Source organism: Elaeis guineensis, chromosome 3 (genome assembly GCF_000442705.2).
Source record: "Elaeis guineensis isolate ETL-2024a chromosome 3, EG11, whole genome shotgun sequence".
Lineage (NCBI taxonomy): Eukaryota > Viridiplantae > Streptophyta > Magnoliopsida > Arecales > Arecaceae > Elaeis > Elaeis guineensis.
This window is the reverse complement of record NC_025995.2, coordinates 104,264,020-104,275,948: the sequence shown is the minus strand read 5'-3', so window position 1 is coordinate 104,275,948 and position 11,929 is coordinate 104,264,020. Positions and strand designations below refer to the sequence as shown.

At 39.7% G+C, this 11,929-nt stretch overlaps 2 protein-coding genes across 9 annotated transcripts; both read left to right on the top strand.

The window, feature by feature from the left end:
• Window positions 1–607: 607 nt before the first annotated feature.
• On the top strand, window positions 608–2,931 carry LOC105041268 (reticulon-like protein B1). Its single transcript, XM_010918156.4, has 5 exons — window positions 608–722; window positions 1,564–1,744; window positions 2,139–2,274; window positions 2,377–2,446; window positions 2,540–2,931. Exons 1-5 carry the CDS (start codon window positions 629–631, stop codon window positions 2,707–2,709), a joined length of 651 nt encoding a protein of 216 aa, XP_010916458.1. The 5' UTR covers window positions 608–628; the 3' UTR covers window positions 2,710–2,931.
• A 675-nt stretch (window positions 2,932–3,606) lies between these two features.
• LOC105041269 (uncharacterized) lies at window positions 3,607–6,194 on the top strand. Of its 8 annotated transcripts, none has more exons than XM_073254207.1 (8): window positions 3,611–4,238; window positions 4,372–4,449; window positions 4,553–4,618; window positions 4,983–5,048; window positions 5,145–5,579; window positions 5,682–5,712; window positions 5,805–5,902; window positions 6,008–6,194. In XM_073254207.1, the coding sequence occupies exons 1-7, from the start codon at window positions 3,939–3,941 to the stop codon at window positions 5,825–5,827; spliced, it is 999 nt and encodes a 332-aa protein (XP_073110308.1). In that variant the 5' UTR covers window positions 3,611–3,938; the 3' UTR covers window positions 5,828–5,902; window positions 6,008–6,194. The 8 variants fall into 8 exon arrangements, with proteins under 8 accessions (XP_073110312.1, XP_073110306.1, XP_073110305.1 ...); XM_073254206.1 differs by having other exon boundaries at window positions 5,982–6,194; XM_073254210.1 differs by having other exon boundaries at window positions 3,612–4,238; window positions 5,679–5,712.
• The last annotated feature ends 5,735 nt before the right edge of the window (window positions 6,195–11,929 follow it).

Here is an 11,929-nt window from a genome sequence, read left to right as displayed (position 1 = left end):
CGAGAACTGTATATCATTTTATCCATTAAAAAGCCTGACCAGGAGTTGCAGGAGATGTCCATATTTACATACAGGACCATGCAATTCATAATTTTCCATTTTTTATTGCAACGAAGACATCACCTTCGCCGTTACATGGTCCGTGAAAGAGCCATGTACTTGGGCATAATCCCATTTCTTGACGGATTAAAAGGGATAGAAGAAGTCTAATAGCAGACTCGGCCAAAGCAGAAAGTTTCTATACTGCTCGATCTTTTGACAAGTGTAAATCATTTACAACCTTGGTGCAGAAGATTCTACTGAAGGCAGTCGAAACTTGCACTTTTACCGATCGATGGAGCCACCACCATTTTATCAAAGCTTGTGCACAGGGGATTGACGGGGCCCTCGGGACAGCGTTATCCAAGAATCAGAGAAAAAGTTGGCATCAAACTCAAGTTTAGCCTTCCTATTAAACCTCCCATGAAGTAACACATCATACCTCGGATCACGTTTAGGGACTAACCAAATCCAAGCTATCCTTTCCTTCCATCTCTGTCTTCCTTGCGTGCCAAGCATAGGATCCAAGTCCTTATAAAAGCCCACTCTCCCTCCAAGGCTAGCATAAACAGTCCCAGATCTCACAAGCATGTCAAATTCTTCATCATCTGGCACTCATGTCCGATCATCGATCCCCGAAAAGCTCTACGAGCGTCTTCTTGATCTTCTAGGTGGAGAAAAAGGTATCATCTCTTCGCCTCTTCATTCAAGACTTAAAATAATATGCTTACAAGCATCAAATCATGGTTCTTCGTAGCACTGACATCCCTTGATAAGAGAGAATCCCTCCGTAATTAAACATTGTTTGCCATTATTATCGAGCCAGTGGATGCATGCTATTTGCCAAGTCAAGCGTTTGACTGAATTTTTGCAATAAAACAATGACAAAAAAAAAAAAAAAATCTAAGAATTGTGGTAACGTGGCATTTAGTTCATCATGTCTTGAGTACCAAAACGTAACATAATCGATAGCATTGCTATTTTACTGTTTCTCCATGAATTGAAGCTGTTATCATCGCATCCATGCTTTCGGTCTAGAAAATCTATTCTACTTCACAGAATAAAATACTATTTCTGAACTGATATGGACACTCGAGTTAAATAATACCAGTTTTTATCAGATAAATAATGAAAAGAGTAAATCGTGGATCGTATTATAATTTACATTAATTACAGTGATATTAGTCCTGGGTACGTGTGATGCGCATGCATGTCCAGGTAAAGCACTAATAAATGTAAACTTGTAATCTGCTATCTGATAAATGCTCCTCATTGATGGAAGCTCAAGGACTCCTAGGTGATGGTTCAGAATAATTAATTGGCACTATAATATTAGACAGAATAGTTCGTACTGACATTATTGTTATATAAGTATCCATCATGTATCTGTCCAGCATAACGAGATCTTCGAAACCATTAATTATAATGGTTGTTAGAAGGTTTAAACTTCTAACTGCAATTACTTTGAAACATGAAATAATAGCAATGACTTCTCAAATCCTTCTGCTTGGGATGGCTGCACAGGTGCTGACATTGTTCTATGGAGAAAGAAGCCATTATCAGCAGGGCTACTTGTTGGAGCTACCGTGATATGGCTACTCATCGAGGTGGTGGGATACCATTTTCTCACAATCCTTTGCCACATGGCTATTGTAGCTATGCTGGTGATCTTCGCGTGGTCTAATGGAGCTGCTCTGCTTCAAGCGTAATCTCCTTGGCCCCATTCTTCCTCCTTCTTCTTCCCCTATTTTTGATGGAATTTATTTCTGCATATCCACTGCATGCAAGGTAATGTAAGAGTTGTCTTTCTATCAAAGTTAAAATTTTCAGTTATTAATGTATTCTTAATTTACTGCATCTGAGTTTAAAACTACTCTCATTTGTCCAGCAATAGTTTTAATGCTTAATTTAAATAGCCGCGATGCACGGTGAGTTGAACTTCAAAAATCTTGAAGTAGACGTAGTACTTAGCAAACTCGTGCCAGCATGAGCATTTCCTCTGCTGATTTTGCCACTTGAAACTAGTATATATCTTAATAAGATACGCGGTTGCATAGGATCATTGGTACTAAATAACTGCTAGTTTTGATGTGTTCTAGGCCTCCTCCCAATATCCCTGGAGCGAACTTATCACCGGCCTTCAAAGTTGTGCAGACCTTCGAATCCAAGCTCAATCACTTTCTGTCCGTCCTCCGTGGCATTGCACTTGGAGAAGATCTCAAGTTGTTCCTCTTGGTAAATGATTCTATTCCTTCCTGGCGCCTCTTTCCTATGTAATTCTTATAGTGTCCTTTACAAATATGGTGACATTTAATCCTACTTCTAATTCTCCTACAGACAATTGGTTCTCTCTTGACAATATCAGTGATAGGAAGCTATTATAGCTTCCCTAGTCTCTTATATTTTGGTAAGCTGTGCAGAGTACCTCTATACCCAAAGCTTTGTACACACCAGCTAATTTCAGAATGGAGATCTAATTGAGGGCCTTGGCTTTTTGTAGTGTTTCTCTGCACTCTGACGCTGCCTGCTTTATACAAGAAATATAAGACCGAAGTGGACGTTCTAGCGGACAAAGGAAGCATTGAACTCAAAAAACTTGTGGAGAAATATCGTGAGAATTTTCTCACCATGACTCCAAGAAGCCCGGTGAAGGAAGAGAAAGGCCAGTGAACACCTCAGCTTTCCACTGGGCCGACAAGATTCGTCAACAAGTAGTAATAAATACATATTATTTTCTGTACAGAAGATCTCAGATGTGTCAATGTGCCTTATTGAAATTGTGAAGTGACTTCTCACAAAATGTTATATATTTGTAATAAAATGCATGGCAAAATTGATTGCCTTCTCCTTCTCCCAAACAAAGAGAGTAGACCTTCAATTGATGTTGGAAAACCTTCTGATTGGATCAACATGGAAGCGTGGAATCTATTAGTTTGATATGGACAATGTGAAACATCTTTTATCTTAAACTTCATCAACACATCTAGTAGAATTAAAGGGAACTAAAGGGGAATCACTAACTCTTGATCAAAGAAGGATTTGATAGGTGAAAAATGTAGAAGATCTAGCCAGAGTACCTGATTAAATAGCAAACAATAGTGCTCTGATGCAATGTGAGACCCAAGTTTATTGGAATCAGGTATGTCATACATGATAACGAGTGCCGGTGCGTGTGATGTAAAGAGATACATGGATGTGAAGCAATTCCCATGCGTTATTAATGCATCCTCACTTTCAGCAAGTGCACTAATTTTATTGCTCTGTTTCGAGCTGAAGCTGAATTACCCGCAGGAAAAGAGTGAGCTTACAAGTGTTACAATGGGAAAAAGAATGATGGGTTGGGTATAGTCACGCAGACAATAATAGGCTACGAGAGAGAACTTTTATGAGGTTCCTTTTAGGTTGATGATAAAAGAGAAGGATAAATGGAAACTCGGTTTCAGATACAGCGGCCAGATCAGAGCCATGTCATGAGCGGCCAAGTAAGACGGTGATATAAAACGGTGGAAGAGGTGCCGCCAAATAACCTGCTTCGTGTCCGCTCCACAAAATAAGAGAGAGCTGCCATTTCCCCATCCTAAGATCCAACAGTCGTCACCCGGTTGGCTGCCCGCGAGCCATGACATTTCGCCAACTCTCCTTCGCGCGACACATGAGCAAACCCCACCGCCGCCCTCGCCGAATTGCCCACCCTCCCACTGTTACGTTACCCCTCGCCGGCTCTTTAACTCCTCCTCCATTATACACGACTCTACGCGGGGCGTGCCGGAAATGGCGTAGCACCATAACCTTACATTACTACTCCGAGCACCACACGGGCTACCAGTACTTGCTGTAGCCGTCTGTTTCAACTCTCAAAAGTTTTAGCCTTGACTCTTGTTCTACTGTAGAGAAAGGAGATGATGAACCGGAGCTCGTCGCCGTGGGGCCTTTCGGAGGTCGGAGAGGACGATGATGACGCGGCTCCCCGCCAACCGTCGGCTGTGAACGTGTCCTCCGAGATGGACTACTTCGCGGAAATCCTGGGCCCCCTGTCTCCCGTCGGTGACGTTCACCTCTCTCTGCGCACCACCGCCACCTTAGGGGTGGTCGGCGTGGGGGAGGAGGTGGAGAGCTCGGGAGGGTTCGAGAAGGGGAGTTCGAGCAGGACCAAGAGCGACGCCATGGGCTTGGAGGACCCTCGCCGCTGCCCGAGTCAGGTAAAATAACAAACAGTTATTTATTTATTTATTTTTATTTCACAAAGAAACGTATTTCTTTCTTTTTTTGGTAACAAAGAAACATACTTCTCTGACGAAAAGTGGGAGCATATAAAATGTTTTCGAAATATAGGAGGTTGAAAGGAAGCGTGAGGTTTCGAGGAGAAGCAAACGGAATCGGACGTCGGAGATGCACAACCAAACAGAGAGGGTAACAAGCAGCGATTATGATTCTATTTTGCTTGTCTGTGGTGTTAGTATCGTTTTGTTTAGTTGAATGTTTGGGTGGCTCTATGCCTTTGTTCCTGGAGCAGAAGCGGAGGGATAAGATAAAAGCAAAATTGAAGGCATTGCAGGAGCTCATACCCAATTCCCACAAGGTAAGATGTTGTGGTTTTAGGTTTGCTTCTCTAGTTCGAAATAATTATAGTGCAGGCAAGTCTTCGTTCCTTTCTCTCAAAAAGGTTTAAGCCCCGTGGACATTGAATGAATCATATATATTAGAGCAAAAGGAGTTTAAGCTCCGAGCAAAATTTTCAGTTTTAGTAGGTTAACTATTTATATTCATGCTAAAAACTGAATTTTTTTTTTTATCTGCATGTTATCTTTGATATATTCTTTAATTTTGAGAGCTAAAGAACTGGAATATGTCATATGTGGCTAACATTTTGGTTCATGGTTTTTACCCTGCTTCCATGTGCAGTTCTTTTATTTCATGCAGCTAAAGTTGTTCCTAAATTGCAGTTGGACAGAGCATCTATGCTGGACGAGGCTATTGCATATATGAAATCCCTTCAGCAACAAATTCAAGCAAGAAGAACTTACTTTTATTTTTATTGTCATGGTATAATATATTGTCTAATTTCTCATCCCCACCATTGCTCTTATTGATGACTTTGGATCCAGATCATGTCACGAGGCGCCGTGTGTCATGCTCAATCGATGTCACCTGCTGCAGTACGGTGCTTGCGCACACCTCAATTCCCTCCGTTCTCACCTTCGGGACCATATAACGCCATGAGCCTGGGATTCGGAATGGCAATGACTAACATCGCTTGTTCAATTCGGCCCCCTCTTTTGTCTTCCCTTACCCCGTTGGAGGCAACAAGTTTGGTTCCGATGCCCACCTTAAACCCCATTCCACACTACCGTTCACCAAGGCGTGTGCATTACATCCCTTTCACTTCATCACCAGAATTCCCAGCATCTGTGGTCATGCAAGCCACTCGAAACCAAAGTTTACAGGCCGAGTCGTTCGGTTCAATGAATCAAGCAGAAACTGGTTGCCAAGGGATGCAGTCAGTCATTGCAGATAGCCTACAAATTTCAGCGATCACCCAGGTCTAAGTTCAGATGTTCTCTCTTCTCTTTCAAATTGCTTATTTTGACTCTAGCTTTTAGTATTTTCTCTGCTTTCTAAAGTAAATTGAGTTGGGACAGTAGCAAGAGGGCAATGAACCCGATGCTCTAGGAGGTAATTCTCTTCAGGATCGTCATGCAAATGGAGGCTTGCGGTATCTAGTTCAAGTCCATGTATATATCTAATCAGTCTGCACAATGTTTCAGAACTCAGAGCAGTCGAATCTTAACGGATCGCAATCAACAACCTGCTGACAAAATATCTGCTAGTAATTTCCTGTATTGAGATGCACTTGTTATCACTGGTAAGTAATATAATATTACAAATGGAGCTTCAATAAAGGTGGTGGCCGCCATTATAAGCTCATGTGTTTGCCATCTCAGCAACGAAGGGTGTTTGCTGGTGACAGGTTGGGTAGATGGGTTTTGGTTGAAGTCGAACTTATGTCCAGATGTTGCGGTCATAACCAGACATTTCATGTATGCTGCTGAGGTTTGCGGAATGTTAGGGTAACCTGAGATAAATTTGTCATGTGAAGACTCAGGTCTGTTAGCCCACTCTTTCAATGAAATGCTTTATATGGTACTTGTTCTTTATTTATCAAGCATGTCATTCACAATAAGTCAATGAACATACGTTGTATGAGCAACAGCTCGTTTCAGAGGGGCAGAAAGGGAGGTGCTTCATGGTTTACAACTTGAGTGATGTCAGCAAAGCAAAGCAAAGCAAAATTTTGACAATATAAGCCCCTTTTTTTTCTTTTTTTTGAGGGGGAAGGAGGCAATAGCTACCCAGCTTTTATTAGTGAAGGAAAACACTACTTACAACTAGGTGAGCAGCTTTTTTTAAGAGCTGTTCACCATCATAAGGGTCTCAGATTAAACACTGCATACATGACCAGAGAAAAGAACTTAAAACGGAGAAACCAGGTTGATGCTTAGCACAGTAGTGTAAGGCAGAAAACATACTGGATTGGTACAGCTCGAAAACGAGGGCCCAGAGGATCAGGTTCTTCGGACTGCGTGCACTAACTGACACGATTGACTGTGAACTTTGCTGATCAGGTAAGCACAGGTCCTTTCGCATTAACAGAAACTACAGTAGATAAGGCATTGGGCAATTCAGAAAAATCGGCTCCTTAGCCTTCACTTCAACAGATTGATTCGGCTATGGATGTGAAAAAGATAAGGTTGAGACTTAACTTTGCTCCAAATTTTTCTCAAATCAGACAGAAGGTTATGACAGCATAAAGGAAGACCAATCGTTGACAAGAGTAAGACCCTTGGCTACGGTAGAGGCAATAGAATTCTGTTTATTTAGGAAGAGCATCTTTCCTTCCAGCACAACTGTCATACCAGCAAAGAGTATCAGGATAGTTGATTGAGCTGTTTTAGAAAAGACATATCATCAAATGAAGATCGTGGATGTTGAACTCCTAGAGTAGGGAATACAGCCTTCCAAATTGATAAGAAGTAATGGCAATTGGAGAAAAGATGATTCACCGATCCTGACGGCGGATGACTGCAAATAACACACCTTCCCGAATGCCTACAAGTCATCTTCTAAATTGATTGATATAAGGAAAATTATTTAGTTATCTAAAATATTTACTGGAATTATGAAAAAAAATGAAGTTGTTAAACACTTCGGGTATTCACGGTCTTACTTATTCATGTTCTTATTTTATGAAATTATTGAGACCACATGTTCAATCTGTTATAATTGATTTCATATACTAGAGAATGATGCCAAACACAACCAACATTATTATAGCTATCAAAATTGTAGTTAACAATCTAATCTGCACATAGTTAGCTTCATTTTATTTAGCATTCCTAGATCTCATCTAAAAAGGCTATTCACAACATGTTATTTGAATTTCTTAGTCCTGAATGAGTATCCAAGAGTTTTCTAATATACAATTGGTATAGGACCAAATATATGCCTATAAGAATTCTCATATTTTAAAATTACAACAAATTATATTTAGCTCCACTAATTAATATGCCTCTCAAAAAAGGATATTGAAAGAGATGCTAGTTTGTTGCAGCAAGACACAAAACAAAAGAGAAAACAAAGATCAATACAAACATAGAATTTATAAGAAAAACCCTTTAAATCAAGAAAAAACCTACAGACCAGTGTTAATCTAAATATAAGGTATCTCTACATAGTCTATGTTTAAATATGAAAGGCTTTTTATATATTCAGATCACCATCATCAACAACAATAAAATAATAATAAAAATAAATAGAGTAACATTGTTGGATTGCAGTCTAATGCTTGCATCCACCCAACATTTAAAAAAGTGATCAAGTCAGAGAGCACAAATGTAATATTGATTAGCTCAAGTTCCTTGACCAGAGGTCCAGTCTCCTAATCAATCCTTGCGAAGTACAACAATTGCAATTGGGAGAGCTCCACGCACTATCTTTCTTCCTTTTTTGATTATTAAGAAAGCACTGGCTATTGAAGACCTTGTCTTCATTGATTCCATTTCCACTAAAAAAAAACTTTTTAATCAACTGAACTTTGCCATACACGTTGTATTTCAAGCAATTTTAAGGAAGGAATCAATAATTGCACTATGGTGATGCTCCATGTATGCATGCTGATGGACTAGCAGAATATGATTACCAATCAACCATACCTTTGAACTGTTGAATCTGAAAAATGTACCAGAACCTGTCTTATGTTGAAAGTATATAATCAGAATTACCATGATTTGGAACTTTAACCTACTCTGACCCACCTGTCACCTTTCCAAGGAGAAACCCCCCAGAATTGAAGGTTCCGTACTCCAATTAGTTCCTCTCCTATGTTAGATCAAAATGCTTCTATGCAATCATTCCTATATTCTATATCCAACCGCCAAACAGATGCCAAATTCTATAGAAGTATTCCAACTCGAGCAGAAAAGTCTTGCTGGATTCCCCAACAACAATCTCTATTGTCTTGGACAGTTCATGAATTGTCCTGCCACAATAAATTGATGGAGGTGGGGCGGTGGTCTTCAAAGCACTCGGTTATTCAAATCTAAGCCCAACAAGAAGTTTTAAGGATGGAAAGCCGGTCCACCAACATTGGACAATGGGAGGCGCACTTGATGTCTTAAAAATACCTTTGAAAGGTTGGAAAAAGGCTTTCCAACAATGACATCAATTAGTTCCATTGAACGCGAGGCCCATAGTGGTTACACTGGTGGGTAGTGCTGACAAAAAATTATTCTGATGAAATCTCTGCGTAAACACTTGCCAAATTTCAAACCTAGAACATCCTCCAAATGGAAGAGGGGTTCAACCATTAGAGTATATTGCAGTTTGCCACATCATAACCCTCACATTCATGTAATATTATCCTCTTCTGGTTTTGACTATAAGTCTGAATCAGTTTGTTTTGGCAGCCAAAGCCAAGAGGTTCTTACTCTGGGTTTGACAGAAGCGTTTAGAGGGGGGAAAAAAATCTTGTAAAGGAACTTCTTTATGTGGTCTAAAGAAACAATAGAAGGCAAAAGAAACAATATGTGACACCCGGCCCATTTGGGCCTTGGACCAAGCCCATATAAAAGCTCAAAGCCCATACAAAAAAAAAAAAAAAGAAAATAGGAAGAAGACTCTCGATGGGAGTCTTCTTCTCCGATGAATTCCGGATGGAAAAGAGTCCTAAGACTACTGGAGCTCTAGGACCCTCTATAAACAAGCCTCTCCCCTCCCTCAAGAGCCTGCACGGTGATCGTTGAGCTCAATTCCTCCTCTTTTCTCCGTGGAAGCCGCAGCATCCTCTTCTCGTGTTCGTCAGAAATCGGAGGTCGGAAAGGCCACCGGAGCTCAGGTAAGTTTTCAATTTTTCTTCTTCTCCCTCTTTTCCTTCTCCCGATGGCTTTAGACTCTCGTCGACCATCGGGATCGTCAGAAAACCCATGAAAAGAGTGAACCCCTGTTCTGTCAGGCCACCTTCCTCCTCTTTTCCGACCTCCAGTGCCATCATTTGCGGTGTCTTACCCCTAGGATAGGATCCTTATCTCTCTATCCCTCTTCTCCTAGAGGTTTTGGCCGCCGGCGACCGGCCAATGATCGAAAAACTAGAGAGAAAGGGGTGGTACTCTGTTTTTCGATTGTTTCTTGATTTCTCGCCGGTCGAACCTTGCCGCCAGCCTTCCTTACTCTGTTGCCGTCGATCAGACACCGCCGCCCCTCGTAAGAGCCGAGCCACCAAGCCTGTTTCCCTTATGGTCCTCCTCTGTTCAGTCAAAAAAGAGGAAAGAAAGAAGAAAACAGAAAATAGAAAAAAAATAAAAAAAAATAGAAAAAAAAAAAGAAGGAAAGAGAGAAATTTCTCTCTCTTTTCTTTCCTCTCTCTCTATCTTTCTCTCTCCAATTTCTCTCTCTAAATTTTCTCTCTACTTTCTCTCTAAATTTTCTCTCTTTAAGATCTTTTTCTCTCTCTGATTTCATCACGGACCCTAAGATAAACTTGAGATGAAAATAAGATGACTTAAAATTGCTTCAAAATTCATGCAGTAGATTGGATTTCAGCCTGATCCTTATTTGAAATTTATAATATCGATCATGGTTAATCCATATTGAGTCACCCTGATATGACCGCTGATGATCTCGATCATGATTGCTTTATCTGAAGGATACGAAGATTCTCTCTCCACTTTCTTTCTCTACTTTTTCTCTCTAGAATTTTCTCTCTCTTCATGGATTTTCTCTCTCTAAAAGTCTTGTGGACCAGTGGAGGATCCAGATACTTAGACAAATCTCAATTTTGGTTAATCCTAGGAGATGTCCTGGATTTATATTATTAGGATCGATTATCGATAATTTCTTTATATATTATTTTTATTTTTTATCAGGGTCATGAAGAGATACGATTGTCTGCATAAGATAATGAGTGGAATATCTTATTAAAAAAATTCATAAATCAAAGAAGAATATTGATTTCTGTATTTGGATCGGTCATCGATAAAGGTAAGAATCCCTGTACATGATCATCATTATATATGTTATTTTACCATTGGTCTTGCATCATTGATTTTGCATCGTTGGATTTGAAATCGATGAATTTGCTATATCTGAGATACTATTATTTGCTTATACGATGTTTGAGCATGAGTATATTATGTCAATATATATGTATCAATGATTGATGGTATTATTATATGGATATGACATATCTTATTTGATCACAATGTAAATCAGAATTGATTTGGTGAAATCAACATATAATGATTAAATAAAAAAGAGATATGGTTTGGATTAGCTTTGTCATGTGAAACAGCCCGTCAGAAGCTTATGCTTGGGACAGCCCGCCAGAAGCTTATGCCTTGGACAGTCTCCACTGGCTTATATGTGGATCAGCCGGTCAGGAGCTCATACCTGGGACAGCCCACCAGGAGCTTATGCTTAGGACAGCCTCTCACGGACTTTCGTACGTAGGACAGCCGGTCAGGAGCTCATCTTGGGACAGTCTTGAAAGGCTTTTAAGTAAAAATTGATTCGGATGATGACTGAGGTACAGACTTGGTTAGTCCAGAACCAGAAAGAAAAGGTTAAAAATCATGTAATTATGAAAAGAAAAATGAAAGATAAGACATAAAATAATTATCGAACAAAAGTATTTCACTCATTAACATATGATGATGCATCTCTTTTGACAAGACAGATAATTTATAGATGTTTGCATTATTCCGGATATTGAACATGGGATTTTATGTTTTATTACTTATTCTTATTTTCAGATTATATTATTATATCAGTATGATATGAAAATTCTTACTGGACTGTAAAGGTCACACCCCTTTATCTTTCTTTTTCTTCTCAGAGATACAGGACGCTCATGATTGACTATGGTTTGGATTGCGGGTGAGCAGATAAATAGATAGAATGTCATGATATCTGATTAGAGGATTAAAAGAATTTCAATTGTAATTATGCAAGTTTTACAAGTTATTATTGAAATTAGATATTATGGATGTTGAGGTTGTAAGGAATTATTTTTGGCCTTACATATTCTTTAGGGCTTACTTTAAAGAGTGTGCGGCCATCACGTATCCGAATCGAATGTTGGGTTCGGGATGTGACACAGTAACCGTGAAACAAGTGAATTGATCTTGCTTAGTTGGACATTAATTGCTCCAATTGCAACAAATAAAGCAGATAGCCTAGTAGTTTAAAATTTGAGACTTTATTTTCGGATAGGTGAAGCTTTATAATCAGACATGCGTGTTGCAATTTGAACAAAGCATGGATCCTCTTTGGAAAAATCTCGGCGGGCTTTCCTATGCCAATAGCTGGTAGCGCAGCTAGTTCATCCATTTCTCCAAAG

Excerpts from the sequence above, each read along its gene's own strand:
- LOC105041268 (XM_010918156.4), top strand. The coding sequence starts at position 629 with ATGTCAAATTCTTCATCATCTGGCACTCATGTCCGATCATCGATCCCC. Across the intron at positions 2,275-2,376 it reads ATCTCAAGTTGTTCCTCTTG|ACAATTGGTTCTCTCTTGAC; the intron begins GTAAATGATTCT and ends ATTCTCCTACAG. Across the intron at positions 2,447-2,539 it reads CCCTAGTCTCTTATATTTTG|TGTTTCTCTGCACTCTGACG; the intron begins GTAAGCTGTGCA and ends GGCTTTTTGTAG.
- LOC105041269 (XM_073254205.1), top strand. The coding sequence starts at position 3,939 with ATGATGAACCGGAGCTCGTCGCCGTGGGGCCTTTCGGAGGTCGGAGAG. Across the intron at positions 4,619-4,982 it reads TCATACCCAATTCCCACAAG|TTGGACAGAGCATCTATGCT; the intron begins GTAAGATGTTGT and ends CCTAAATTGCAG. Across the intron at positions 5,049-5,144 it reads CCCTTCAGCAACAAATTCAA|ATCATGTCACGAGGCGCCGT; the intron begins GCAAGAAGAACT and ends CTTTGGATCCAG.